Source organism: Vulpes vulpes, chromosome 14, assembly GCF_048418805.1.
Source record: "Vulpes vulpes isolate BD-2025 chromosome 14, VulVul3, whole genome shotgun sequence".
In the NCBI taxonomy this organism is placed as follows: Eukaryota; Metazoa; Chordata; class Mammalia; order Carnivora; family Canidae; genus Vulpes; species Vulpes vulpes.
In genome coordinates, this window is record NC_132793.1 from 73,049,127 (window position 1) to 73,076,950 (window position 27,824).

A 27,824-nucleotide genomic window follows, 5' to 3' on the forward strand; every position below is an offset into this window, starting at 1 on the left:
AAATAAGCTGTTTTCCAAATGTAGTCAACCAGTCAACTTTTCCTCTATGCCCATTACTGCTTGTCTTAGTTTGGATTTCCTGAGAAGCAGATCCTGAGACAAGGATTTAAACAGAAGTAGTTTATTTTGGAGGTAATGCCAACATCATTAGGAAACATCATTAGGGAAGCAAGGAAGACAAGAAAGAGAAGGGAGTTAATAAAGTGAACATTATCAAGCAAAGTACCACAATGGGCAAAAGAGTTAAGTCCTCCTGGGGAGCTCTAGGAAATGGTGTAAGACACACTCTAGAAATGTTCTACTCAAGGGACAAATGAGCTGGGGTATTTATCCACAACTCCTGAGAGTTGCTGCATGAGGGTTAACTCCCAGGAGACATTAAATCTTTAGCACTTCCAGCTTGCCATGAGCACAAGGAGAGTCGATTTAGGGGGCAGTAATTGGCAATGAAGATATAGGTCAGGATGCAGTAGGAGGCAAAGAAATATGGGTAGGACACTGACAGGCTCTGCTTGAGTTCCAAATTTCTAGGCCAGATCTCTTTATTCTGCCCCAGATTCATAAACCAAACTGTCTACTTGGACCTCTATTATAGGATCTGCCTAAAGGTATCTCCCATATCAAATTCCTACCCTCTCTTATTTCTCTCTGATTACAGAAATTGGTATCGTTCTCCACCAAGCACCCCAAATAAGATACCTAACAGACATTTGTGATTCGCCAGTTGGTTCCCAAAACTTAATGAACCAACCTCCTAAATACCTCTTCTTGCTCTTTCCTCTCACCCCACCTCTAGGTTTGGTCCTATTATTTTTCATCTGAAATATTCCAATAATCTTCTTAATGGAGTATCTGTCCCTATTCTACTCATGCTTACCTGCAATGCTAATCCCACTGCTTAAAATCCTCCAAAATCTCCACTGGAGACTTCTCCAATGGAGGAACCTCTCCATTACCTCCAGTCAAGATTCTAAGTCTTTAGTTGAGGAACAAAATGACCTGTTCCCTCTCCTTATTTCCAGGCTAATCTCTCTTTCACTACTTTAAATACATTATATGTGCCTTCCCACAGATATGTATTCATAGTTCTCCTCACATGATAGTCGAGTCTTTGTGTATGCGTTTCCTTTTGCCATATCTGTCCTTTTCCATATCACCTGCCCGGTCAACTCCTACTCATATCAAACATTACTTTCATTGACATACTGTTCCAGACCTCTCAGGAAGACAGACATCTCTTAGGCTATGCTCCTGAAGCACTAACAATTACATACTGTTGGGTTAATAATAAAGGTATCCATGGGAATAATCTAAGTTCCTTACCTCAAGATCAGAACATACTAGAAGTGATACAAAATGAAAGATACCGGGGGATCCCTGGGTGGCTCAGCGGTTTAGCGCCTGCCTTTGGCTCAGGGCGAGATCCCAGAGTCCCGGGATCGAGTCCCACATCGGGCTCCCTGCACGGAGCCTGCTTCTCCCTCTGCCTGTGTCTCTGCCTCTCTCTCTCTCTCTCTCTCTCTCTCTCTCTCTGTCTCTTGTGAATAAATAAAAAATCTTAAAAAAAAGATACCTAATGGACAGACATAATATCATTCATAATATTCAACATTAAATACAAAGAGCAAAGATTCTTTTTCAGGAAAAATGAAAAGTCTCCATTTCAGTCAAGAGCTCTCTTACTGAGTTATCAGTAGACTCAGCTCTGGAAATCCACCATGATAGGTCAAATAAGGTCTTTTTATATGAGGACTAGATCTTACTAAGATTATGATTATTCAGATGAATGAGTTCTTTAGTGGACTAGCCCACTACCTCTGTCATCCGTCACTTTACCATTAACAAACATCATCTAATCTGATTAACACTCCTGCCCGACAGCCCCTTAACATTGCTATGCTGCTATCTGACCTCTGCCACTCCAGGATCCCGGCATTCCAACTGAGACTAAGGAATCAAAGATACTCCTGCCTTCATCCATAGCCTACAGACAGCCTCTAAAGCACCTCTCAAAAATCCTGATCCTGTGTTCCCAATGTATTTTTCAGCTCAGTGCTATAAGTGTCCTCTGGGCCTTCAGAGAAGAAAATCGTTTTTGGGATGGAGAGCAGGACATGCATGATAAATCCATTCCTATATTCCAATTCTCTAATTTATTAAATTCATTTTCTTCCTATATATTATGCCAATGAGTTTCTGGTCTATTTCATTTAGTGCATGTCACTGTCGAGGTCATATTTTAATCAACCAAGTAAACGGTTAGAAATATTCCCAGCTGCTCAAACCAGAATATTTAACCCAAAATCTGGTAAGAGGACCTATTAAAAAAAATTCAATTCAATCTAAAATTATGCACTTCCCTCTCTGAGCTAGCACCTCCAGAATTAATTCCTCCATATATTCTCCAAGTCTTTTGCTGCATAAATTAGTAAAACCTTGAAATTTTTATTCCCCTATATTTGACTTTGCAATTGGTTCCCTGGGATATACTAGAGTGTGATTCCAATTGTCTAAAGACATTGAGGAAAATCGGCACCCCTGGTGAGACCAGAACAGCTTCATTTCACAGGATTGCTTCTGCTAGCAAGAAAACCAGTGGAGTTTACAGGTAATATCCTTAAAGTTGTCTAAATTATCCCCAAAGTTTTTCAAATGCCTTCTATTTTGTAATCAGCGTTCTCATATTCATTAAGATCCGATGGGGCGCCTGGGTAGCTCAGTAGGTTAAGCATCTGCCTTAGGCTCAGGTCATGATTTCAGGGTCCTGGGATTGAGTCCCATGTCGGGCTCTCTGCTCAACAGAGAGTCTTCTTCTCCCTCTGTTTGCACATGCGCTCTCTCACTCTCCCTCAAATAAATAAATTTTTAAAAATTTTAAAGAGCTGGCAAGTCTGTGAATTCTACCTATACTGCCTTTTACCAATTTGCAAGATCAAACCTGTGTGTCTGATTTGCAACTATGTCAACCCCTTTATAAGATCCTTATAGATCAGTCATAGAAACTCCCTGGATTTTTCTTTTACCACATCTATAGCTGTGAATTTTATTTTTTTTTAAGATTTTTATTTATTCAATCATGAGAGACAGAGAGAGAGGCAGAGACACAGGCAGAGGGAGAAGCAGGCTCCATGCAGGGAGCCCGACGTGGGTCTCGATCCCGGGTCTCCAGGATCAGGTACCAAACCGCTGAGCCACCCGGGCTGCCCTATAGCTGTGAATTTTAAATCTCAAGCTATTATTTTCTTTCTGTAAGCCCTCTAGCACAGTTAGAAAGAGCCAGATTACCCTACAGGATATCACCCTATAGAGTGATGACCATACCTGTAGGGTCTTACCATATCTAGGGTGACTACCCCAGTCTGTCTGGCACCGTTCTGCTTATGTCTGTTATCCTGGAATTGTTAATGACTTTCACTTTCAAAAGTGCCCCAGTTGGACCATAAGTTATGTTTACCCTTCAAGTTCTATAGCCTACCACACCAACCATTTATACCACCAGTGGACATTCAAAACAACCACAATGAAAATTTCATTATGGAATGACATGAGCTGTTTCCCACTCTCTAATGCTACGAGTCCTCCCTGGTTTGCTCAATAGGGCCAAAAAAATCAATCCTAGGTTCCTATGTTCTTCAAGGTTTGTTCCCTATAACTGTCTTTAGTAGAAGTACACAAATCAAGATTCTTAGATACAAACTACAGAATCTATTCCAGGTATTAAAACAACAACAACAAAAATTCACTATAGAGTATGAAGAGCTTACAGAATTCTGAGAGGGCTGGAACCAAACCTATATTCACAGCCAAGAGAAATGTCCAACATAAGACTGTTTTATTAGAAACCCCAAACATTGCCATTCACGTTTGGCATCAAAGATGGCACCAGACTGTAAACTCATCAATCACAGCTGCCCAAAAGATTCAATTTTTCTGTGCGTGACCCTCTACCCCACATTGTTCCCATCTGCTTTCTAAGTTCTGTACAGGTCATGTGTAGAACCCTAGTTAGGGACAATATACCAAAACAATATACCTTTTATACATAAGATCTCTGTAACAGGGACGCCTGGGTGGCTCAGTGGTTGAGCGTCTGCCTTTGGCTCAGGGTGTGATCCTGGGGTCATGGGATCAAGTCCTGTATTGGGTTCCCTGCTTGTAGCCTGCTTCTCCTTCTACCTGTGTCTCTGCCTCTCTCTTTGTGTCTCTCATGAATAAATAAATAAAATCTTAAAAAAAAAAAAAGATCTCTGTAACACGCAAGAGATGTTGGAGAATCTTTGGTGAAAATTCAGGGGAAGCCAATCTTCAGTATCTGTCAAGAACTGGCAAAGACGATGGAGAAATCCATATGTAAGAAGAATGGTGATGGCTGCAAAATATCTATTAAAGGAGAGCTTAAGGGACACCCTCTTATTGCAAGCGGGTTTAAGAGATTTGCTTTGAAGCTGTGTTTGCATAGCAAGCACACTGTTGTTAGCTCAGTTGCTTATTTCAAGTAGTACCGAGGAGATGTTAATGGACGTCTACATCAGACAGATGAGACAAGCCTTGGCACCACAACCAGATGGAAAAGGTAAGAAACTGCAAGACTGTTACCCATCTTTTACAAATTGAACTGGGCTGCCTCTGAACAGCAAAGTAAATGACAAAAAAGCCCTTGAATAAAGTGTCCTACCATATTGACAATGGTCTTCCCAAAACAGCTCTGGGAAAGATTAAGATTAATTTTTAAGACAAAATCAGGATATAATTTCAAAAAATGCAAACTGTTTCAAAATAACTTTAAGTTCTGAACTTCCAAAGTTGGATTTATTTTTCTGAACTTCCAAAGTTGGATTTATTATTCTATATTATCACATCTGAACTGACACAAACAAGAAAGACCAAATGTTTTCCCCTCTCTAAATGACATCATTGTTTTTTTCTGTCTTTGTAACTTGAAATATCCCTTTGCTTTCAAAGTAGTTTTGGGGCAACAATCATATTTATCTCTGTGGGGTTCCTGGGACAACTTTTTCATTACCTCAAGTCTATCTAAATAGGCCAGTGGATGCTCCAAAATGTTTTTTTTGCATGTATTTCCTTTTTTAAGAAAATCAAGCCATGAGGTTAAAACTTTATATCACAAGCCAAAGAGGACAGAACAGAAATAACTCCTTTCAGAACCCATTGTGGACTTTGTGAGGAAGAGGGGCCTGTGCTATTACACATAAATTTTGCAGATCTGTTGGCTTCTCAGTTCATAGCACTCGACTCCCTGGCTCCTCAGCAGCTCCTTTTCTTCTGCTGCATCTCGAGCTTTCAACTGGGGGAAGTGGGCCGGAGAGGTGATGAAACCATAGTGCCGCTCCAGATACCGCAGGTAGATGAGCATGTGTAGTGCGTAGGCCAACACCAGCAGCAGGATCAGGGACATGGCCAGGCCGATCAGAATGGCTGGTGAGAAGGAGGAGGCACAGTCTCGGGCCTTGCCAAACTGCCTCCCCTTGATGGTAAAGCCTTGGATCTGTCAGGACAAAGAGCTGAAGTGACATATTCTTTCTCTCCTAAGATCTACCTCTCAGCTGGGCTGAGGATTCTGGACTCCGAATTAACCAAATTTAAGATATGGGGGCCATACTTACTGAGTAATTTGAGCACACGATTTAACAAACGTGAGTGTGCTTATGGGGATGGTGATGCAATTTTAAACCAAGCCTGACCCAGACACTCTGAGATGCATGGTTATCATATTAAAAGGCTCATGAAGTTCAAGGCTCTGAAATAAAACCTCTTTTAATCTGATCCTTAGAAATACTGTAGCCCATCTAAAAAGTAACTTTGTGATGTCTCTAAAATCCAAAGTGCACTCAAAATTTTATAAATGTTAGGGTAAATATCACAAAGAATAATTAAATCTCACTTCCGCTGCCTTTGATTCTATTGAAAGGAAGTAGGCGGGAAGAGTCTCATAGGAGAAGATAGCATGATCCCCAATGAGGCAAAATACAGACAATAAAGGCCAACATGGAACTTTTTTTATGTACTAGATGCTGCTTTAATTCATTTAAAACTCACAAGTGCCTATGAATAAGTTACTATGTTATGGGTGAGGAAATTGAGGCGCAGAAAAGATAAGTAACTTGCCCAGAGTCACACAGCAGTAGGTGCAGTGAATTTATTTTTTTAAATTTATTTTATGTTATGTGATTTGATCATTTATTTAAGTACAGTGAAGTTATGATTCAAACCCAGGCAGCTTGGCCTCAGAGTCACTTCTTGGTTTACAACTCTACAAGCCCTGGTATGTTCTGTTATCTTCTTCCTCCGGACATTACCCCCCACTCTTTATCAATTGTACCATACAGACTTGGTACTGTTTTTGGAAGAGCTGTATACCAGTCCCTGTTTGCACCCTGCCCAGAGAATGGAAAGAAGAGCTTTCTCACATGTGCAAATGAAACAGCTCAAGTACTTAGAACTAGAAGAGGTTCAAACAGACAACTGGCTCTGTATCTAAATACAGTCACAATGAAAGAAACTGGGCTACAGGGTGACTACTCTATTAAGACCAATCAGTTGTGGAAGGCAGCTCCCACATTTAGCTGGCTTTTAGAATAAAGTCCTATACAATAGCAACTCAGTCACCCAGTTGGGTTTCAAAGGAGTACACCAGAAAACCAAATTATCCATGGGTGCTTTGGGAACTCATTTTTATGACTTCAGTGGGTGCTTTCCCATTTTTTTTTCATGCTAAAATGACTGTAGCCATAGACTGGAGAGGCCTTGTCCATACACTAGACTGAATCCAAAACAGCTCCTAAAGGAGATTCCTGGCCTGACTTCTGGGATCCTTGGCCCACCCCTCTCCAGAGAGGCAAAGTGGTCTTCTCTTCAGACTAGTGCCTGAAAAATCAAGCTCTTGACAAAATGACAAAAGATGGCCTCATTTGATGCTGCAACTCCAGTCAAAGAAAATGTCCTCACATTGCCTCTACTTTAATCCTTAAGACGGTTGAGATGGTTTAATCCTTAAGATGGTATCTGTGGAGAATGCCTGAAGGGTATGTTGTCCATCCATTTTTCTAGACTACTGGTTGCAAACATGCTTTATCTAGCCCACAGGTTAGTTTTGTTAGGCCCAGATTTCTGAACATCCTGAGATTTCCCTTTAAAATCCAGACTTCTAGCTTCTTTTGAAAAGTCAAAGATCCAGCAACCCTGAGCCTGCATTCCTAAGAAGCAAGACTTAACTGGAGTTGAATAAATATACTCCTTGTGATGCAGCCTACACTTTACCAGTCCCCAAATGGCCCACCAAAGGCATCTGTTTGCCATGCACATGGCATTACTCTATACTTTATTCTTAGAATAAGCCAGATGGGCAGTCACCAATGTGGAATGCAGCCTCCTGTACGTATACCTTAATCACTAGCGCTACCACCTCTTGCCTAGACTGAGCTTGCATTTTGGCATCTTCTTATATTAAATGTGTTTTAACAAGGCCCACCTCTGGCATCCCCTGCTGTGTTCACTATAAGGTTGCTATTGAAGATACTGGCATAGGCTGCACCATACCAGCCATAAAATGTACTGCTCGCAAGCACATTTTTAATAATCTTATGAGCCCCAAAAACATGTAATTGAGCAATTCTTTCTTATACTGGATGCTCCAAAGCTTCAGAGCCAAATCACTGTGCTGTTTCCACCCAGATCAGATAGATGGTCTTGTGGTTTTATGGACCAACCTCATCGGTGTCTCTACTTGATCCTTTCTTCTTTTTTCTTAAGTCCCATATCTTTGCCCTTTTTTTGTTTTACATTTTTTATTGTAAAATATATGTAACATAACATTTGCCAACTTAATGATTTTTAGGTGTACAGTTCAGTGGCATTAAGTCCTTTCACATTATTGTGCAACCATCACCATCATCCATCTCTAGAACTCTTCATCTTGCAAAACTGTAACTATTAAACACTGATTCCTCCTTCCCCTCTTCTCCCAGCCCCCTGAGAACACTATTCTATGTGACTAATGTAGATACTTCATATAAGTGAAATCATGTAAATATTTGTCTTTTTGTGTCCGCTTTATTTCACTTAGCGTGGCATCAAAGGTCATTCAAGCTGCTGTCTGCTTCTGAATTTCCTCTCTTTTATGGCTGAGTAATATTCCATTGCATGTATACACTAGCCTTTGTTTTTCATTCATCCATCGATGAACGTTTGGTTATTGCCAATAATGCTGCTATGAACATGAGTATACAAATATCTGTTCAAGTCCCTGCTTCCAATTCCTTTTGGTATATACTCAGAAGTGGAATTGATGAATCACATGGTAATTCTTCACTTAATTTTTTGAGGACACTACCAAACCATTTTCCACAGAGGCTATATCACTTTACATTCCCACCAGCAATATATAAGGGCTCTAATTTCTCCACATCCTTGCCAACAATTCTTATTTTCTATTTTGGGTTTGCCTGTTTGTTTTCTTATCATAACCATCCTAAAAACTATGAAGTGGTTTGCAAATTTTTCAAAATCAGTTTTCTTCCAGTGTTTCTCTAAGTCACCTTAAATCATTCCTGAAACAAGGTAGAGGTATAAATTGATCAATTCCTCTGTTCTAATCAGGCAAGATTATGTGTGAATTATTCTTTGTCTCCATTATTACTTACTTCTTGCTCTTTGTGCCTGCTTCTCTTTTTTAAGGCGTAAGAGAAATATATATAATACATACTTTATAAATATTAATAAATACATATATTATATATATATATATAAGTGCCTTTGAAGTCAGACAGCCCAGAATTCGAATTCTGCTTCTACCATTTACCAGTTATATCACTTTGAAGAAAATATATAATCATCAGCGTTTCAGTCATCCCATTTTTAAAACAGGGATAACAAGAGCAATCTTGCAACATTATGACATCTTGAAGACAAAGTATGGAAAACAACCACAATGGAGCTGACACACAGAGAGGACTCAGAAGTAGTAGTTACTGTTATCCATGCTTGACACAGTCCTGGGTACTGCCACATATGTTAGGCCATGACTTCTTTACGTCCATAAAACAAAGACCAGATATTAAGAGGGTAAACTAGCTTATCCAGGGAGCTGACAAGCAATTTGAAACCAAGCCTTTCTTTCAGTCTCCAAAATGCAAGCTCCTTCCCTATCCCACACTGCCTCTCAACACCACACCTCTTCAAGCTGCTGGGGGGCGGGGGGTGGGGGGGTGGGGGGGGTTGGAAGTAAACCCATTTACATTCGCAAGAGATTGGAAAGTGCTCTTAAATGGGACATGCAAAATCCCGCCCATTTCAGTGTGTTGGAAGAACAAGTGAAGCTTTTCTTCGTAGGTAAACAGGACAGAGGAAGTTGACAGATGTCTCTCCGCCTGACATTCTGGTGGTGAAAAGAAATGTCTAATGCCCCCATGCCTTTCCCCAAATACTTTCAAGAGGATCCTGGGATATTTTTGACTCCCTGGCTGACAGTTCCATTCCTGTGCTAACTGCCAAAGCTGTCACTCATGCCACAGATGTACTTCTTATCTGTCCTGATAGGATCACTGCTCCACTCCCTGAAGGAAATAAAATAATTATCCAACAGTTCCTCTCCCCAGAAGGGCCTCTCACTCCAGGAAGTGTCAGTCACTGGGCTTCGTGCCACAGCTTCCCTCCAGCTTGGATTGCTGGCATTCCTCATTGATAATTATTAGTGACTGCATAAATGTGAATGTAAACGCAAGTAGGGGGAACATAGGGTGTGGATACTGTTCTATCCTATTCCGTTTCATAACTTGGAAGATAAAGAAAAAAATACCAATATCATTTTAAAGGTATCCATTCCTCTCCTTTCTCTAAATATCTGTATTTCAGGTTTTTTCAAACACCGAGTTTCTTTGGCACCAAATATACAGGTGCACTGAGCATATGTTTCAGTTTGTTACCTGGAAATCAACAAAGGTGACCTCCCACAGGCTTGACATATCGTCTGTGTCGCTGGGCAACAAGAGGGCATCATATCGCTGCAGGCTGCTGACATGCTGGCAGTGGTAGGAATAACTTGACGGAGCATATACACCAGTTGCGTTATAAGTTGCTTGGATTGAATTATTGACAATAATCTCAACTCGATGCAGACTAAACCAGCTCTGGAGGTGCAACTTATTGTAATTGGTAAGGGTGAATCTGAAAATAATTACAAACAGTATTATTCTTAAAATCCTTTGATGTTTGCTGACACAGGAAATCATCTATGAACAGTGCAATTGCACCCTCTCTTGTCAAACAGTAGAACTGACTCAGAGAGAGAGTTTACTTCTAGTTCTGAACCATAATCTAATAGGTACTAATGAAAACAAATGTCAGAGCAGACCCCCAATGTGAACAGTACAAATTCCTTAAAAAAAAAAAAACACACAAAAAGCTCATTTTATTTTCTTTTTTAAAATCAAAGTTTGATTTATTATTTCAAAAAAGTTGAAAAAATGAAATGGATAATAATATAGAATTTGCTAAATAAACAATGGTCAAAAATAATAATGAAAGCATATGCTGTATCAAACATCCTTCTATGTTTTTAATGTGTATTTTACCCTAACTTGAGATAGATAATATTATCCTCATTTCACAGGTGAGGATTCAAGATACAGAGGGGTTAAAAAATAACTTGTACAAGTTTATTCAGAGATTAAGTATTAAAGTTGGGCTCCAAATCCAATTTGAGACCAGAGCCCTCACTCTTAGTCATTTTAGAATGGAATATTACTCAGCAATAAAAAGTTATAATATGTCATGATCATTTTTTCATTTAAAAACAAATGTGTGACTGTGTAAAAAAAATTCTAGAAGGACAGAGATTAAAATGTTAATGGTTACAAATAGTGGTTAAATTATGAGTGATTTTCATGTTCTTTTTATATATAAGTATTTTCTGATTTTTCTGTTTTCTGGTCATGTATTGGGCTCCTAAAGAAGCCCTGAGACAACAATGTGAATAGAAGAAGTATTTGCAAAGATAGTCTCAAATTTATTTGAGAATTCAAAATATGTCAAATGGAGAAAAGAGAAATGACAGAAGGATGGAAGACATCCAAAAAGGACACATTATTAAGCAAGTTTCCACTGTGGGCAAGTGGGATTTAACACTCACAGGGTACCCTGGGAGCCAGGGTAGTTTACATGCCTGTTATCTGACCTGAGGGTGAGGGAGCTGGGGTATTTATACACTTCTTCCCATCATCAGTTGAGAACTGCTGGAGGCAGTGGATCCCTTTGGCTAAAGAAAACTTTTAGGTAAAGAAAGGCTGACAGTTCAAAGTTGAGCAATGGACTATAGTGCTCTCAAATAGAAACATTCAAGTGATATAGATGAGGTACTGACAGTGTTGGCCACATACCTTTATCATTAGAAAAAAAAAATATATATATATAGCTATTTTCCTTTCAGGGGAAAAAAAGCACTATTTGAATAAAAATTATTCCTCGTTCCTATATCAAACAGATATGTATATTTGTGTTTGTATATATGTTTGCTCACCTTGTGGGATTCTATTTTCCTTATAAAGTTTCTCTGAAAGGTGATGACATGTATTTTCTACATTACGACCAGTAAAACACTAGTGCTTCATGATATGTAGGCAAATATTCTGAGGAAAGAGCTTTCCAAAGTAAACATAGGAAATGAGAGGTTAATCAAAGTCACCAAGTGCAGCAATCTTCCTTAAGAGCATGTCTTTACAGTAACTTGAATACACAAATTTATGCTGTGAATCTCCAAAGGGAGGACATGGTGTACAGTCTTTCTCAAACACATTTGACCACAGAACTCCTTTCCTGGGGAATCTTATAAATATTTTTACATAGCAGAAGTGTTCCACAGAACATAGCTTAGGCAAGACTGCGCTAGCACATCCTGATGGTTTGTTCAAGTAATGTTAAAGACACAGCTGTTTATCTCCACTAAGAGGTTGGTCCTATAGGAACAGAGACATTTTATTTTTATAAGAAAAAAAATGTAATGTCCCCTACTCCTGGAGCAATTCCTAACTCCTTAAATAAATTACTGTTGGCAGATGCATTCTTCCACACATAAACACAGTGAAATGTAGGCCTGTGTTGTCTGCTGAGACATCAACTAACAAAGACTTTTTTGCTATTATTAAATGATAAATATAATTCAATGTAAGGCACTATCTATTAACGAGTATCACATTTTCAGGCTCATGTGAATTCTAAGTCCTAACTAAAGAAGGAAATATCTATATAGATGCTTTCATAGAAACTAAAGAAAGCATTACTATATGATTCCACCATAATATCGCTAACTTTGTATAGCTAGCTATGTGTGGCATTTCATGTGTCACAGTGCTTGGCACATGCAGGCCCTTGATACTACATGTTCAATGAATAAGTTACATGGAGCCAATGTGAAGTGCTGAATCTATGACATTCCAAAGTAGTATCCATACCTACCTTATATCAAGACCTTTGGGAATTTCAGCATCACCAAACTTCAGAGACAAACTAAGGAAACAAACAACACAGTCTATCAAAATAGAAATAACCTTTATGTCATGCTACTCTAAAAAATTAGCTCAAAATGGAACAGCTGAAAATAAAAATTTATTGAATAAACAGATAGCAATTTTATAATCTTGGACTAGCCAATGGTTTCTTGAAAAAAATATAGAAGTATAAACTATTAAAAAAAAAATCCACATATTGGACTTTATTAAATTCAAAATTTTTACTCTTCAAAGGACAGTGTTAAGAACGTAAAAAAGGCAAGCTATGAAACAAGAGAAAATATTCACAATACACAAAGAACTAGTATACAGAATATAATAAATAATACTAACAATTCAATAAGACAATTTAACTTAAAAATGGTAAAAAGAGGGATGCCTGGGTGGCTCAGTGGTTAAGTGTCTGCCTTCGGCTCAGGGCATGATCCTGGGGTCCAGGATCGAGTCCCACATCAGGCAGGGCATCTGCGTCTCTCATGAATAAATAAATAAAATCTTTTTTAAAAAATGGTAAAAAGATAGGCACTTCACAAAGGAAGATATACATGGAAGTAATATGTACATGAAAAGATGCTCAGCATCATTAGTTATCAGTAAAATATAAAATAAAACTACAATAAGATAGAAGGATCACAAAACAAACAAAAAAAAGACAGAAGCATCATCGCAAAGTAATTGAAATAATTAAAACTTTAAGAGCCTACTCTTGGGGTCCCTGAGTGGCTGAGTTAGCTGAACATCCGACTCTTGGTTTCCTCTCAGGTAGTGGTCTCAGGGTCCTGAGATCAAGCCCCAAGTGAGGCTCAGCAAAGGGATGGAGTCTGTGTGCGATTCTCTCTCTCCCTCTCCCTCTACTCCCTCTGTCCCTCCCTGCATCTCTGCTCTATAAAACAAACAAAAATCTACCTTAAGCTCTTAATATCCATATTTATTCACATTTTTCTGAAACCTAACATGAGAATTTCCTGAATGTCACACAGAATATTACCAATTTATAGCAATAACCACATTTGTTCCCCTTTTAACCTAACTCTTCTGCCTGGGCAACTGATGAGAGCCAGATACCATCCTGTACGTACTGGGATTGGTAAAACAGGTGAGGGACACCAACGTTTTGAATCTGGGAGTTTATGTAAGAGAGAGACAGTGGTCCCCCTTCACCCCTTGAGAGAGGGAGAGAAATATTTGCTTCCTGAATGTCAAAAATTTTCCTTGGCACACTTGGTAGGTACCTTGGTACTAGGTACCTACCTCACAATGTAAGCCAATGACTTTTATCAGATTTTGGATGGAACAAATAGCTCACCCTAAGGGAGACAAATGGCTGCATGTCTAATACCCACGAAGGTAAATAACTGTCTCTCAGAGGAAGACAAGTAGCCTCTGTGGGTTTCCAAGAGCTGGAATGATTCCATGGTTCTGAGTTTCATTACTTCCTGACAGGTAAACACATTCTTCTAAGAAGGTAAATCTCTTACTAACTCCAAGGCTTATTTTTTAACCCAAGTCCCAGTCAAATTTGTTCGGAAATTGCTAACCACGCAGAAAATTGTTTTCTTTTACAATCACTGATCATACCAAGTGTCAGTAAAAGCAACTGGGAAGGTAAATGGTACAATTGTTTTAAAAAACAATTTGCCAGTTTCTTTTTTTCTAAGATTCTGTTTATTTATTCATGAGAGACACAAAGAGAGAGGCAGAGACATAGGCAGAGAGAGAAGCAGGCTAAACATACATATACCATATGCTCTAGCCATTCAATTCCTAGGTGTTTAAGAAAAATGAAAATATACACTCCTACAAAGACTTTTACATGAATGTTTAAAGCAACTTTCCTTGGAAAGCTATCAAAAAACGGGCTGGGCAAAATCAAATTTCCATCAAGAGGTGGGTGGCTCAACAAGTTGTGGTATATCCATATAATGCAGGGCTTACTACTCAGCAGTAAAAAGAAACATAACTTTGACACATGTGACAATGTAGAAGAATATCAAAATCACCATGCTAAGTGAAAGAAGCCGGACTAAAAAAGAGTACACACCACAGAACTTTTTTTATTTAGTAAAAACTTTCATACATTTTAGAAAGAGAGTGTGTGAGCAGGAAGGGCCAAGGTGAAGGAGAAAGAATCTGAAGCAGACTCCACACTGAGCACAGGCAGGGCTGAATCCCACAACCGTGAGATCAGGACCTGGGCCAAAACCCAGAGTCAGACACTTAGCCAACTGACCCACCCAGGTGCCCCATATGATCATATTTATATAAAATTCTAGAAAATGTAAAATCACATATAATGATAGAGAATAGATCAGTGGTTACCTGGAGGGTTGGGAGTAAGTAGGAGGGAAAGATTATAGAGGGGCACAAGGAAACTTTTGAGGTGATGAAAATGTTTGCTGTTTTGATCATAGTACTGGTTGCATGGATGTACAAATATGTCAACACTGATCAAATTGTGTACTTTAAATATGTGCAGTTTAGTGTATTTTATTTATATTTCAATGAGGATGAAAAATAAGAATGAGAAAAAACTAAATAACTGAAATGAGAAAATGTGAAAAATTTAAATACAGAAAGGATGATGCAATTATGTGACATTATAATGTCTAGAGGTTATAACACCTAAATATACATTATAAAACCAAAAAAGCAAGAGTGGATAGCCATAAAACATCCAATTAGAAGCTTGAAAAAATATCACACAAATGTGATATTTGGTCTTACTTATCAAGAAATAGAAAAGTCAGTAAATGAGCTGAAATTTATCCTCATACTATTTATGGGGAAAGGGGAAGGGGTATTTACAAAATAAATCAGATAAATAAAGTTACTAAGAGAATTATCTTTATTTCCTAACATTGCAAGCTTAGATACCTGAGAAGCATTCATTTATGAACACATTGTAAGCAAATTAACTCAGTAAAGCAAGTCTCCAAAAGGGCCTTTCTCTAAAAATACTCTGATAGTCTATTACAAAGAACTTAAGATACTTTAAAGAAATAAAACTTATTTCTTGTAAACTTGACTGGTCACTTACTTTAACAGAAATTTTTATATTTCTTCCAAGGAATCAGAATAGCTTAGTTATCCATAAACTGACTCTGTAGCTGATGAATTAAAACCTCAAAGCAAAGGGATACTGAGCCCGTCTAACTGCTATCCCCTTTTCCTGAGGGAGCAGCTCGATGGCCTCTAAGCTTCTGACACTCCAAGAGCTTTCTCTAGCAGCGCTGGTTTTGATGAAAGCTGTTAACATGCTCTGCTACAGAGTAAAAAAATGCCTGATTTCAACAAAGCAAATTCAACAATGATTCAGTGAGACCCTCCTAAGTGCCAGGCACTGCACCATAACCTGGGAACACGAAGGAGATATATAATCTAGTAAGTCACTCAAAAAAGAGCTGCTTTTACTCTTCCAAGCGCCCTAACCTCCCACGTTTAAAACAGACTCTGAATTCCTCAGACTATAATTGCCTAAATTCAAAATAAGTACAGATGCTCAGATTATGCTCTATTTGTAGGGCTTTCACTATTTCAAAAGATTTCCGTAGCAAATCTGTCTGCCAACAATTTGCCTTTCCCTGAACATTTTGTTTCCAAGCATTAAAATAAGGTCATCTTTTTTTAATCTGTGCTTTCGACCTTACATGGTTATGTCTTTACTGGGGTTTATTCTTTCAGCATCTTTGCCTCTGGTTCTTGAGAATATAAGATTTCATAAGAATGAGGGATGGTCTCAGTAGCTGGTCCCTGCATGCCTCGTGTACTAGGAAGCTTCCCATTTACCCCCGTGGGTGGGCTGTCCAGAATGTCTGCACACTTGACTGAACAGGACACCAGGAGGTGGATGCTGCTCACTCAGGACTCATCCTACTAGAATTCTTAGGTGTTGACCAAGAAGAAAAGTCAGGTCCCACCCAATCATTCCTTTTTGCGTTGTAAAAACCAAACTTTCTCTGGGTCTCTCTACCAGGTAACTGGCATAGGCACTATTTTACCCTAACTAGGTCTAAGATAATACTACTACTTTGAGTAGCCTTTGACGAGTTCTCGAAGTTCTCATGCATACATTTCCCCAGGTGATTTTCACAATGCTATAAAACAGGGCCAAGAAAGAGGAGGTGAAATGTCATTTTTAAAGACATTTTAGGTCCCAGATCTATTACCAAATAAGCTGCATGATCTTATCAAATTTCCTAACCTCTACAAGCCTTGATTTTGGATGGTAACAGTCTGTGACTCGGGGACTTACTCACAAATAGCATTGTAAGGAATAACAGATATTGTGCCTGTGAAGTCCTCACACTGTGCCTGGCCCTGGCAAGTGCTCCAGGCCTGTTACAATTAATAGATGGCATCATCTCCATTCATAGATGATGCTATGGTGGCTCCTATTTGTAAAGTCACAAAGTTCACTAGCAGAACTGGGTCTAGAAGCCAAGTTTTATTCTTTTTGTCTCTGGGTTCCCGGAGATCATTAAGATTTCTAAAGCCCAGCAAAAAAAATAAATAAATAAAATAAAATAAAATAAAAAAACAAAAAACACAACTGTGGTGCTCTGATCTTCCCCACAAATATCCTGGGGTCAGAATAAATGGAATCAAGGCAAGCAAGTCAGCCACAGACAAGCAAGAAGATCCCCAGGCAATCAGCCTCTCTTCAGGCAACTGACCACAAATAAAGAGCCCTGTAGGGAATTAATTAGAGTCCATGAAAAAAGTCCTGAGCTCTCAGCAGTGCTGGAATCTCTTTGGTAGTCCGTGCTGCAACAGAATAAACAAATCTGTGAGGACTCTGGACGCTTATACTTAAAATTCCCTAATAAGAGATCATCATTCTGAATAGCAAGCTACTTACTAAAACTTGTAATATTCATATAATCCATTTTTACCCATCATAAATAATTTTTAAATGAAAAGTAAAGCTTAGGAGTAAAAAAGTGTTTCCAATCAAATTACATAAAATAAATACACACACACACACAAATACACAGTATACAAAGCATTATGCCCATCTTAACCAGGCCAAAACAAATGCAGACAATCTTCCAAAAGCTTTCATTAAACCAGCAAATGTTGAAAGCAAGGAGATTTACAGAAAGCAAGAGGGATATGCCAGACTTATTCCTCCTCAACCAAAACAAATACAAGCAAAAAATTTTCGCTTGGATGACTAGAAAGCAGAGAAAGGTACTGGAAATTGATTTCTTCTTCAAAAAGCATATTTGTTCCATCTGCTTATCTTGAATCAAAATGAATTATTATAATCATTTTGAACAAACGTCCTAAAGAATCCTCTGACATTTGCCACTCAAAGGTACCCTTGCACATTTGCAAACTGGCATCATTCCACAGCTTCAGAGCACTCCCTAGAAGCAGACATCCGCCTTGGCTAGAGTCCGCCTTCTCTGTTTCACCCACTAGAAGATATAGGACTCTGCGTACTGATACATGATTTCCACCCTGTTAGGACTAAAGTAGTCTGACACCTCACATTTGGAGTTGATACCAAGCCTGGAATCCTGTTCATCTTTCAGAACGAGTTTGGAAAACCCTCACTTTCACAACTCTGATTTGACAAGGTATTTTAACAAGAAAATTGCTGGGAAAAATTATTTTTTCAACTTAATTTCTGACTTGGTCTTTCATTTTAGATATTAAACAGTTCATCAGAGATGTGCTTCAAATTCACTACAAAGGAACCTACTTCCATTTTCTGAAATGTGAGAAAACTGGATCTCCCAGTTAACAGACTAAAATCGCCCGAAGGGCCTCCTCCAGCAAAGCAGTCAACTTACGTGGCACTTTCTTCACTGCAGTTTGAGTTGCTAATGTCCACGGTTGCCTTCTGGCCAAAAGCTTCATCTGTAAGGTCCAGCCAGGTCTGATTCTTAAATTTTATTGTTATTCCTCTGGCCCAGAAAAGAATGCAGGGAATTCCATCCAAGGAGACATTAACTGGGCTATGATGGTTGAATCCATTCCAAGGTTCTTTTTCTAAATGTCCTTGTCTGCTCGGAGTGTAGTTGGAAGCCTAGTTAACCAAATAAACAAAATTTAAGAGATGGATTTGTTTCCATGGCACAAAAGGCTCCTTGGAAGTAAAAGGGCTAATTCACAACCTGTTGAAACTCTCATCTCTCTAGCTCCAGAGTCCACACTACAGTGAAACAGAGGAGGTAAAAAAAAAAAAAAACAACAGAGGAGGTAGGTAGACTCATCTTAATTATTTACTTAATTATTTAACAAGACTAAACTGATAGGTATACCTGAAAAGTACTTGAACCTAGTTCCATAAAGCACCAAGATTGGAAAGGAACAAATTGTTTAAGAAAAAAAAAAGCCAACTTTGCAAATAATAATTTTAGCAATATAGACTTTCAAAAGTTAACCAGGCTGGGAGAGAGAGAGTGGGGATGAATAGGTGGAGCAGAGATTTTTAGGGCCACAAAAGCAATATTCCGTATAATACTGTAATGGTAGGTAGATAGCATTATACATTTGTCAAAACCCATAACATGTACAACACAAAGAGTGAATCCAAATGTAAACTATGGGCTTTAGTTAATAATAATGTATCAGTATTGGTTCATCAACTTTAATAAATGTACCACAATAACACAACATGTTAAACAAAGGGAAAACTGTGGAGGGCAGGGTTTGAGGGACCACATAGGAAGGAACCTCCTATTTTGCTCATGTTTTCCCTGTAAACCTAAAACTATTAAAAAAATTTAGTAATTAAAAACAAAAATTCACCATGCCATGAAACTAATAGCAGTAATCTCTTCAGAAAATAGGAACCCAAAGAAAGCAGGATTTAAAAATAAAGAAATTAGCATGTTAAGCAAAAAGACATAGAAGAGGATTCTAGATATCAGCATAATTCTCCAGACCAGTAATGTCCAATAGAACATTCTGCAATATCGGATATGCTCTATATTTGTCCTACTCAGTGCAGCAGCCACTGGCTTTCTAAAGCTATCATGGCACTGGAAATGTGGCTAGTCCAACTGAGGAGATTAATTTTTAATCTTACTTAACATTATTTCATTTGAATTTTAATTTAAATAGGCACCTGTGGCTAGTGGCCACTGCCTTGGACAGTGCAGCTCCAGATCATTTAATGTACATAAACTAGCAGGGTATGCTAATACCATTCTTCATCTTATGAAAACTTAGGAAGCCCAAGACAATGCACTTCAGTACTTGACTCCAGAAGTCACAAAGACAGGACTATATCTGAAAGAAGATCCACTTATCTAGATCAATTATCCCATACCAATTACTCTAGTGTAAGTACAGAAAAAAGAGAAATTAAAGAGGCAGCAGCCATCCAAGCTTACCAGTAACCAAAGACAAAGTGTTACTATAGTGATCCTGTCTGGAAAGCAACTATTGTAAAACAATATACAAGAGCAAGTAAAACTTTAGTTTTCTATTTACTATAAAACTACCATAATACATTTCCCCACCCAAAGCTTAAGCAAGAATGTTAGTTATTAATATTCATATTATTTATATTTTCACAGTTGCTCTGACCTGATTGAAATGTGTTTTAAAAAATATTTTTAAAGATACAATCTAGTTTCCTAACATATCCATACCTTTATGATTGGTATTGTGAAATTCTGGATTGGATTCACATCTCCATTACTCTGATGATCTGTTAAACAAATGATATGAGTACAAAGGCTAAATGTCAGATTTATTCATGTAACTGAATGATAATAAAATGCAAAGCACTGTAAAATCTACCAGGTTTGAGCCTCTTCTGGTTCATTATTTAAAATATACCAGTTTAAGAGATTTTTATGTAAGAGACTCTTGCTTCAATCACCAATACTCAGGGAAGCCCACCACAGACGACACTCTTCTCAACTCTTCAAGGAATCTTACGGGCAAACACAGATCTTACCATTTATAATCACTTCTTTATTTGAAGATGTTCGAGAGATGAAACTAGAGAAAATAAAATAAAAAGATGCTGAACAAATATCTATATTTCAGATTTCACAGGAAGTTTTAAGGAGGGTATTTCAATTTATTACATCTCAAGAGTAAAAGACAGAACCTTACCTGTCAAAACTGTCCACTTTTTCATAGTGAATTTCTGATTTTAAAAAAGTAGTAATACATGTTCTTCAAAGAAAATAAGGAAAGTCAGGATTTTTTTCAAATTTGTAAACATCAACCCAAATTCTTACCCATTGAATATTATTATTGTAGACCTACCATGTGCAAAAAAGTGTGCTACAGAGGTCTAACCAAAATAAATAGTAACCAAATAATAAACCAAATAATCAACTAATAAAATCTTTTACAGTGAAATTTTATATTCATTGTAATTTTACCATATTAAAACAAAAATATTCAATCCTTTTTATTTAAAAAAGGACTCTAGGGGTATCTGGGTGGCTTAGTGGTTGAGCGTCTGCCTTTGGCTCAGGTAATGATCCCAGGGTCCTGGGATGGAGTCCTGTATCAGGTTCCCCACAGGAAGCCTACTTCTCCCTCTGCCTATGTTCTCTGCCTCTTTGTGTCTCATGAATGAATAAAATCTTTAAAAAAAAAAAAAAAGATTCTATTGCCAAAAAGCTCTTTCTGAAAATTATGGGGATATAAATTATAATACATATCCTTCCAGTGTTGCACTCTACATACACACAAACACACAGAGGTACACACACAACACACATAAATTTACTTTTTATAAAATTAAAAAACAGATATGTATAAACATCCTGTTTTGGAGCCTGCAAAATTGTTTTCAACTTAAAAACATATCACAGGGATGTCTGGATGGCTCAGTGGTTGAGTGTCTGCCTTTGGCTTGGGATCCCAGGATCAAGTCCCACATGGGCTCCCCATGGGGGATCTGCTTCTCCCTCTGCTTATGTCTCTGCTTCTCTCTGTGTCTCTCATGAATAAATAAAATCCTTAAAAAGTAAAAAATAAAAAATAGATCATAAATATTTTTTCATATAATATATATTTTTCTGACAATTTTTAACTTTTTAATTCCTGTTAGTTAACATACTGTGTTATATTAGTTTCAGATGTACAATATAGTGATTTAACAATTCTATACATCACCTGGTACTCAATATGATTTTCTGACATAATTTTGAATTTCTTGTCGGTATTACATCATAGAAATGTATCAATTTACTCAACCAAATTCTCATTAATATTTAGGTTGTTTTCAATTAATAAACAATACTACATTGAACATTATTGTGGATTGTTCATTCGTATCCCCAAGATTTTCCTTAAGATATATTCCTAGAAGTGAAATTGCTAACTTAGAAGGTCTATATATCTTTTTATCATAGAATATTGTAAACATACACCAAACATAAACAGAAAAACATAAGCTCTCTTCCCACCCCCATGTACTTGTACCCACCAACAGCTTTAGTAATTATCAAGTTATAAGCAATCTTATCTCACCTTTGAGCTCACCCACTTCCCCTCTCTGGCATTATTTTGAAAGAAATGTCAGAAATTACATGATTTAAGTATATATTTCTAAAAGATAAGGACTTTTTAAACCAATAGCCCATTACATATAGAAAATATTAATTTCTTTTAACATTAAATATCATGTCAGTGCTTAAATCTCTAATTGCATCATAAATGTCATAAAAATTTTTAGTTTATTGCCTATCTAAAATTTTTCAGAACTTGTACCTTGTAGTACAAGGTAGTTTAGAACTTGTACCTTGTTGTTTGTAAGAATGCAGACCAAACTGTATTTAAGACATTACAATTCAAGACAATTATATATAATTATTACATAAGCTCAATATATTTACAATTAGAAATATATATAGTACATATCATGATCCCTATGCAAAACATAATTTTAGCTAAAGAGTTACTAAACCTGTATCAGAATGTGCTTTAAAACGAATTATATGGAACCAATTACACTTGAATGTACCATTCTCTTAGGGCAATGAAACTACTATCTATAGCTAATGAGAATTTTTCTTTTAAGATTTTATTTCTTTATTTGACAGAGAGGGAAAGCACTAGGAGAGGGAGCTGCCAAGGGAGAGGGAGAAACAGGCTTGCACTGAGCAGGGAGCCTGACATGGGGCTTGATCCCAGGACCCTGAGATCATGATCCGAGCCAAAGACAGACGTTTCACTGACTGGGCCACTCAGGCGCCCCTATCTAATGAGAATTTCTGGAGAGGACAAGTTGGTGACCATGATGTCTACTCATTGCTACTGATAAATTCATGCATGCATACAATTTACTCTCACTTTATCAACTCTACTGAGATATAATTTAAGGACAATGAATGACATCACTCCACGTGTATAATCCAACGAGTTCTGGCCTATGCATATATCCACAACAGACCACCATAGTAAAGACACAGAACACTTCCACACCACCAAAGTTTCCCCATGCACTTTTGCAGTAGAGTGGTCTTCTATCCACTCTCAGCCACAGGAAAGCTAAAGAATTGCTTTCTGTCACTTTAGGTTAGTTTGCATTTTTCTACGGGGGCAGGTTGGTGGGTTATATGACTGTTCCCAACTCCTCAGAAACAACCCAAAATGTATATATCCCTGCCCTTGGCCATATGCTTTGCAGCACCTCCCTGCAGGTAGAGAGTATTTCCGGCTCCATAAGTCTCTGCTATATGTCTTGGTTGAGCCAAGGGAACAGGAGTGGAAGTGACAGTATAGCAGTTCTGCAGAAACTTCTGGAGGTGCTGCACGTGTCTGCACCTCCTTGCCCTCTTCCCTCTGCCACAATGGTGTGCCCGAACATGGGCTGCTCTGTCAGTCTAGGTCTTGGAATGACAAGACATGGGAAACAGAGCTGGAACAGGTCTGCAACAGGCTACTTGCAGCCTTCAATATGTAACATGAGTGAGAAATACGTGTTTGAGATTGTAAGGTTCTGGAATGCTGAAGTTGTGTGTTACTAGAGAAAAGATGACTTAATGGGAGACAGTTGTTTTTTTTATAATTTATGTCTTGGTAACCCCAGATTTTTTTAAAACCATGTACATGCATTACTTTGATGGATTTTTCTAGTTTATTCTTTTTAAAAAGATGCCTTCTGGGGCAGCTGGGTGGCTCAGTTAGTTAAGCACCTGACTTGTGATTTAGGCCCAGGTCATGATCTTAGGGTCATGAGATGGAGCCCCATATCCAACGCTGCACTGGGCATAGAGCATGCTTAACATTCTCTCCCTCTCCCGCTGCCCCTTCCCATCCCACCACTCTCTCTCTCTCTCTCTCTCTTAAAAAAAAAGAAGAAAAAAGATGTTTTCCTTTTGAAATTTATAAACTAGCATTCAGATTTATATAGTAAGTCTCTGATGAGTATCATTAGCATAAATCAGTCCTCAGAGGCCCATTACACCTAGGAGCACTAAGATATTTAATTTCCTGAGCAGCAAAAGTGAGACTCCAATCAGTAATCATGTAATTACAATAGAGATGTGCTTTAGAGAAAAGATCTCTATCTTACCCTAACTCCAAACTCTATACAAGTTACAAAGTGACTAAATACATGAAAGGAACACTAATATCAAGGCAATAACTTCTTAAAGAGCTTCAAGCTTTCTGATATCATCATAAACAAATAGACTTTTTAAATTTCTTTATTTTAAACTTCATTTATCCAAAAATCACATTTCATGATACATGGTTAAGTATTCAATTTTAAAAGGTCTTAATGAACAAAAACAGAAAATTATGAGATATATTTTATCTAAATAAGATATAAATTAATCAAGTCATTTGGACATACCTAGTTAGCAGAACAGTTTAATAAAAGTTTCCTGAGAAAAAGTATATGAATGAGTGGATGAATAGATGGATGGATGAGCTACCATACTGATAATATGCTTGGCTTGAGATTTTGCTCTACTCATTAGAAGTTTTCACATGTTCACAAATGAAAAGCTTTTAGAAGACAACAAAGGCTTATTTTCATTTCAATGAATCTATGGTCATGAATATACAGTTAACACTCACATACTTTTTTTTTTTAATGAACTATAATTTAGATAGGTCTTTCCCATACCCATATGACTGAATTAACAGGGTTTTATGGGAAACCACAATCGCAACCAAAGATAATCTCTGAACTAAAGTAAGAATTGCAAAGAATTACTGGTTAAAGTTATCTATGTGTGGGGCGCCTAGCTGGCTCAGTCAGTTAAGTATCTGCCTTTGGCTCAAGTCATGATCTCAGGGTCCTGGGATCAAGCCCCACACCCATGTCAGGAGCCCTGCTCAGAGAGGAGTCTGCTTCTCTCTTTCCCTCTGGCCTTCCACCCATTTGTACTCTCTCTCTCTCAAATAAATAAATAAGTAAAATATTTAAAACATTTTTTAAAAATAAAATTATGTATATGAATAAAATGAGAAACACTGGTTAAAAATTTTTTTAATAAAAAATTTAAGAAAACCTACATTGTCTCTAAAACATTCAGATTCTTGTCCAGTAGACGGGAACTCTGCATTTGAAACGTAATCAAGAGCCCTAAGCTTGTAGTAGCTGGTGCCACATTTTTTTTAAATTTTTTTTAATTTATTTATGATAGTCACAGAGAGAGACAGAGGCAGAGACATAGGCAGAGACATAGGCAGAGACATAGGCAGAGGGAGAAGCAGGCTCCATGCACCGGGAGCCCGACGTGGGATTCGATTCCGGGTCTCCAGGATCGGCCCTGGGCCAAAGACAGGCGCCAAACCGCTGCACCACCCAGGGATCCCTGGTGCCACATTTTTTATATACGAGGTAGTCCATCATGAATCTGCAAAGTCATGCCTTCATGAAGGTGAAGGAGAAGCAGTTTTGTCATGGTTCTATGCAGCATGAAGAGCCCATTCCCACCATGGCCTCTAAGGCCCTCAAAGACCTGTTAACTGTGCTCACTTCAACTGAGTGTTATGCTATATGTTGGCAAATCGAACTCCAATAAAAAATACACACACACACACACACACACAAAAAAAAAAAAAAAAAAAAAACTTGTGCTCACTTCATTTGACCTAGTCCTCTGTCTGCTCTAGCTACACCAGCATTCCTTAGTTCAGCTTCATGTTCCCTTCTTCTCTCATAAGAGTCTTACTACTTGCTGTTCTCTCTACCTAGAATGTTCTCTAGCCTCCCCTTCCCCTTACCTCCTAGATACTTCCTCCCTATGCTAGAGATCACAGCTTAAATGTCACTTCCGTAAGAACACTATTCCTACCATCTCAGATCAGTTCAGATCCACCTATTATACGTGCTCATAGCCTCCCACACTTTTCTTTCACAGCATAATTCACATTTGATTAATGATCGTACCTCCCCCACTAGACTTAAAGCTTCATGAAGGCAGGGACTATATCTGTTTTGCTCATCATTGTAGATGCAGTACCTAGCCCAGTGCCTAGTACTTAAAAGTACCAAGTATTAAAAACATTATGTGCTACATGCATGAATGAACTAACAGATTAATGAATGAAGTCTGAAAGGGAAGTAGAAAATGGGAGATCACACAGGATGCTGGGTAGAAAAGGAAAAACATTTCCTTTTGTTTAAGGAATGCTTTAAATACAATTTGAGGAAGGAATATGTAAAGAGAGAGTGGTGACCCCTACTCTTTCTAAGCTTAGGAAACAAGTATTAAGCTTAAAATACAATCATTCTTCCTAGAGATTTAATAACCTTGAAAAGACCCATAGAACTGAAAGATGGGGGTTTTTTGGTTTTTTTTAAAGATGTTATTTATTTATTCACAAAAGACACACACAGAGAGAGAGAGAGAGGCAGAAACATAGGCAGAGGAAGAAGCAGGCACCCCACAAGGAGCCATATGTGGGACTTGATCCCTGATCCCAATCCAGGAACCCGGGATCACGCCCTGAGCCAAAGGCAGCAGCTCAACCACTGAGCCACCTAGGTGTCCCTGAAAGATGTTTTAAATCTCAGATCCATGATTTGAAAGACATTCACAAAACAGCAACTCTTGTTTCTTTCATAATAAATTAATATGCTATATTATTAGATTCAAATGATCAGTGATTGATGTGATTTCTAGGGTCCCTTCTGAAGCCAAGATTATTTAAACCCGTTAACCTTGCTTTAAAAACAGAACTGGGATTTTCATAGTATTTGGTGTACATTTTACCAGTGTAATGCACAAATAAGTCATTTCTGTATAAATGAAGTAAGGACACTTTATTAAGCCTTAACTTATTATTTGAAAATGAACTTGAAGAAAAGCACTAATTAACTTAGAAACAATGAGAAAATACCTACACGTATAGTTTTTATCAGCTGGTGACTTAAAGATTCTTTAACAAGTTTTGGCAGACCATTCTCCCTGGCGCTATCCTTGGTGTTCACACTAAATTCCCTGATGTATTTGTTGGGATGGCACATAATGAGCAATTAGGAGATATGACATAAGTTAATTGATATTCAGATTCCAAATAGTCTCCCTTATAGATAAATCTCTAGTTTCCCTTATATGACATGGAAAGAGAAAAAAGACAAAGGACACAGAAATAGAAGTTTTGCTTGTTAGTTTTAAATAGTACGTACTCCAAACAATTATCATCTCCTACCAGTTAAAATGATTCATCACCTTTTCTCCAAAGGACAGGTTATATATTTCTGAAGTTTTTACATTTTTCCTTGCTCTCTCCTCTCATAGTAATGGAAGGAGAAAACCATAAAATTAATATTTACTCGTAGGTCTAAAAGAAACCTGAATACTGTTGTGGTCATTTTCTCGTAGATACATACTTTGATACACAATACAAATGTTTCTTGTGCATTTTGAATAATCCTTGCCTCTTATAATAAAGACTTTGTTTTCATCTCATATTTATAAACTCTAGTCCAATGATTTAATAAGCTACTGAATGATCTAATAAATCCAACTTGAATTATAAACAAATATAGCTATGCAACAATATAAAGAAATTACAGAACCATCTAATTTCACACTTGCATTGAAGTTCACAGATGCACCAAATTAAAAAAATGTGCAATGACTCACCTTACATTCTTCCTTGCAAGAATCTGGTCCAAAGTTAGTGAAAATCCCATACAAAAAGAAATAAGTGAAAAGCTAAGCAAGATTTTTCTTCCCATCAAGAAATGAATCAGTTTCTTCAAACCAAGCACATCTGTTAATTCATAAATGCAAACGGAGCAGAGGCAGTACTTTCCATGCCTTGTGACTGACAACATATTCAACCAATGAGAAGATCACATTTCCAGGATGTATTATGCATAGGAGAGGGTGGAGGGAGGGGCTTGATACTGCT

General features: G+C 37.8%; 1 protein-coding gene across 2 annotated transcripts; it reads right to left on the reverse strand.

Moving 5' to 3' along the window:
- Positions 1 to 105: 105 nt before the first annotated feature.
- Positions 106 to 27,824, reverse strand: LOC112915520 (V-type proton ATPase subunit S1-like protein). 2 transcript variants are annotated; one of them, XR_011997042.1, is made up of 8 exons: positions 27,554 to 27,824; positions 20,440 to 20,483; positions 20,129 to 20,187; positions 18,320 to 18,555; positions 12,469 to 12,519; positions 9,942 to 10,182; positions 3,196 to 5,506; positions 106 to 1,385 (listed from the first exon to the last, which is right to left on the reverse strand). XR_011997042.1 is itself a non-coding variant. In XM_025992942.2 (7 exons), exons 1-7 carry the CDS (start codon positions 27,745 to 27,747, stop codon positions 5,204 to 5,206), a joined length of 1,128 nt encoding a protein of 375 aa, XP_025848727.2. In that variant the 5' UTR covers positions 27,748 to 27,824; the 3' UTR covers positions 106 to 5,203. The 2 variants fall into 2 exon arrangements, 1 of the variants encoding a protein (XP_025848727.2); XM_025992942.2 differs by having other exon boundaries at positions 106 to 5,506.

Excerpts from the sequence above, each read along its gene's own strand:
- LOC112915520 (XM_025992942.2), bottom strand. The coding sequence starts at position 27,747 with ATGTTGTCAGTCACAAGGCATGGAAAGTACTGCCTCTGCTCCGTTTGC. Across the intron at positions 18,556-20,128 it reads TCACAATACCAATCATAAAG|GCTTCCAACTACACTCCGAG; the intron begins GTATGGATATGT and ends TTGGTTAACTAG. Across the intron at positions 10,183-12,468 it reads CCCAAAGGTCTTGATATAAG|ATTCACCCTTACCAATTACA; the intron begins GTAGGTATGGAT and ends AATTATTTTCAG.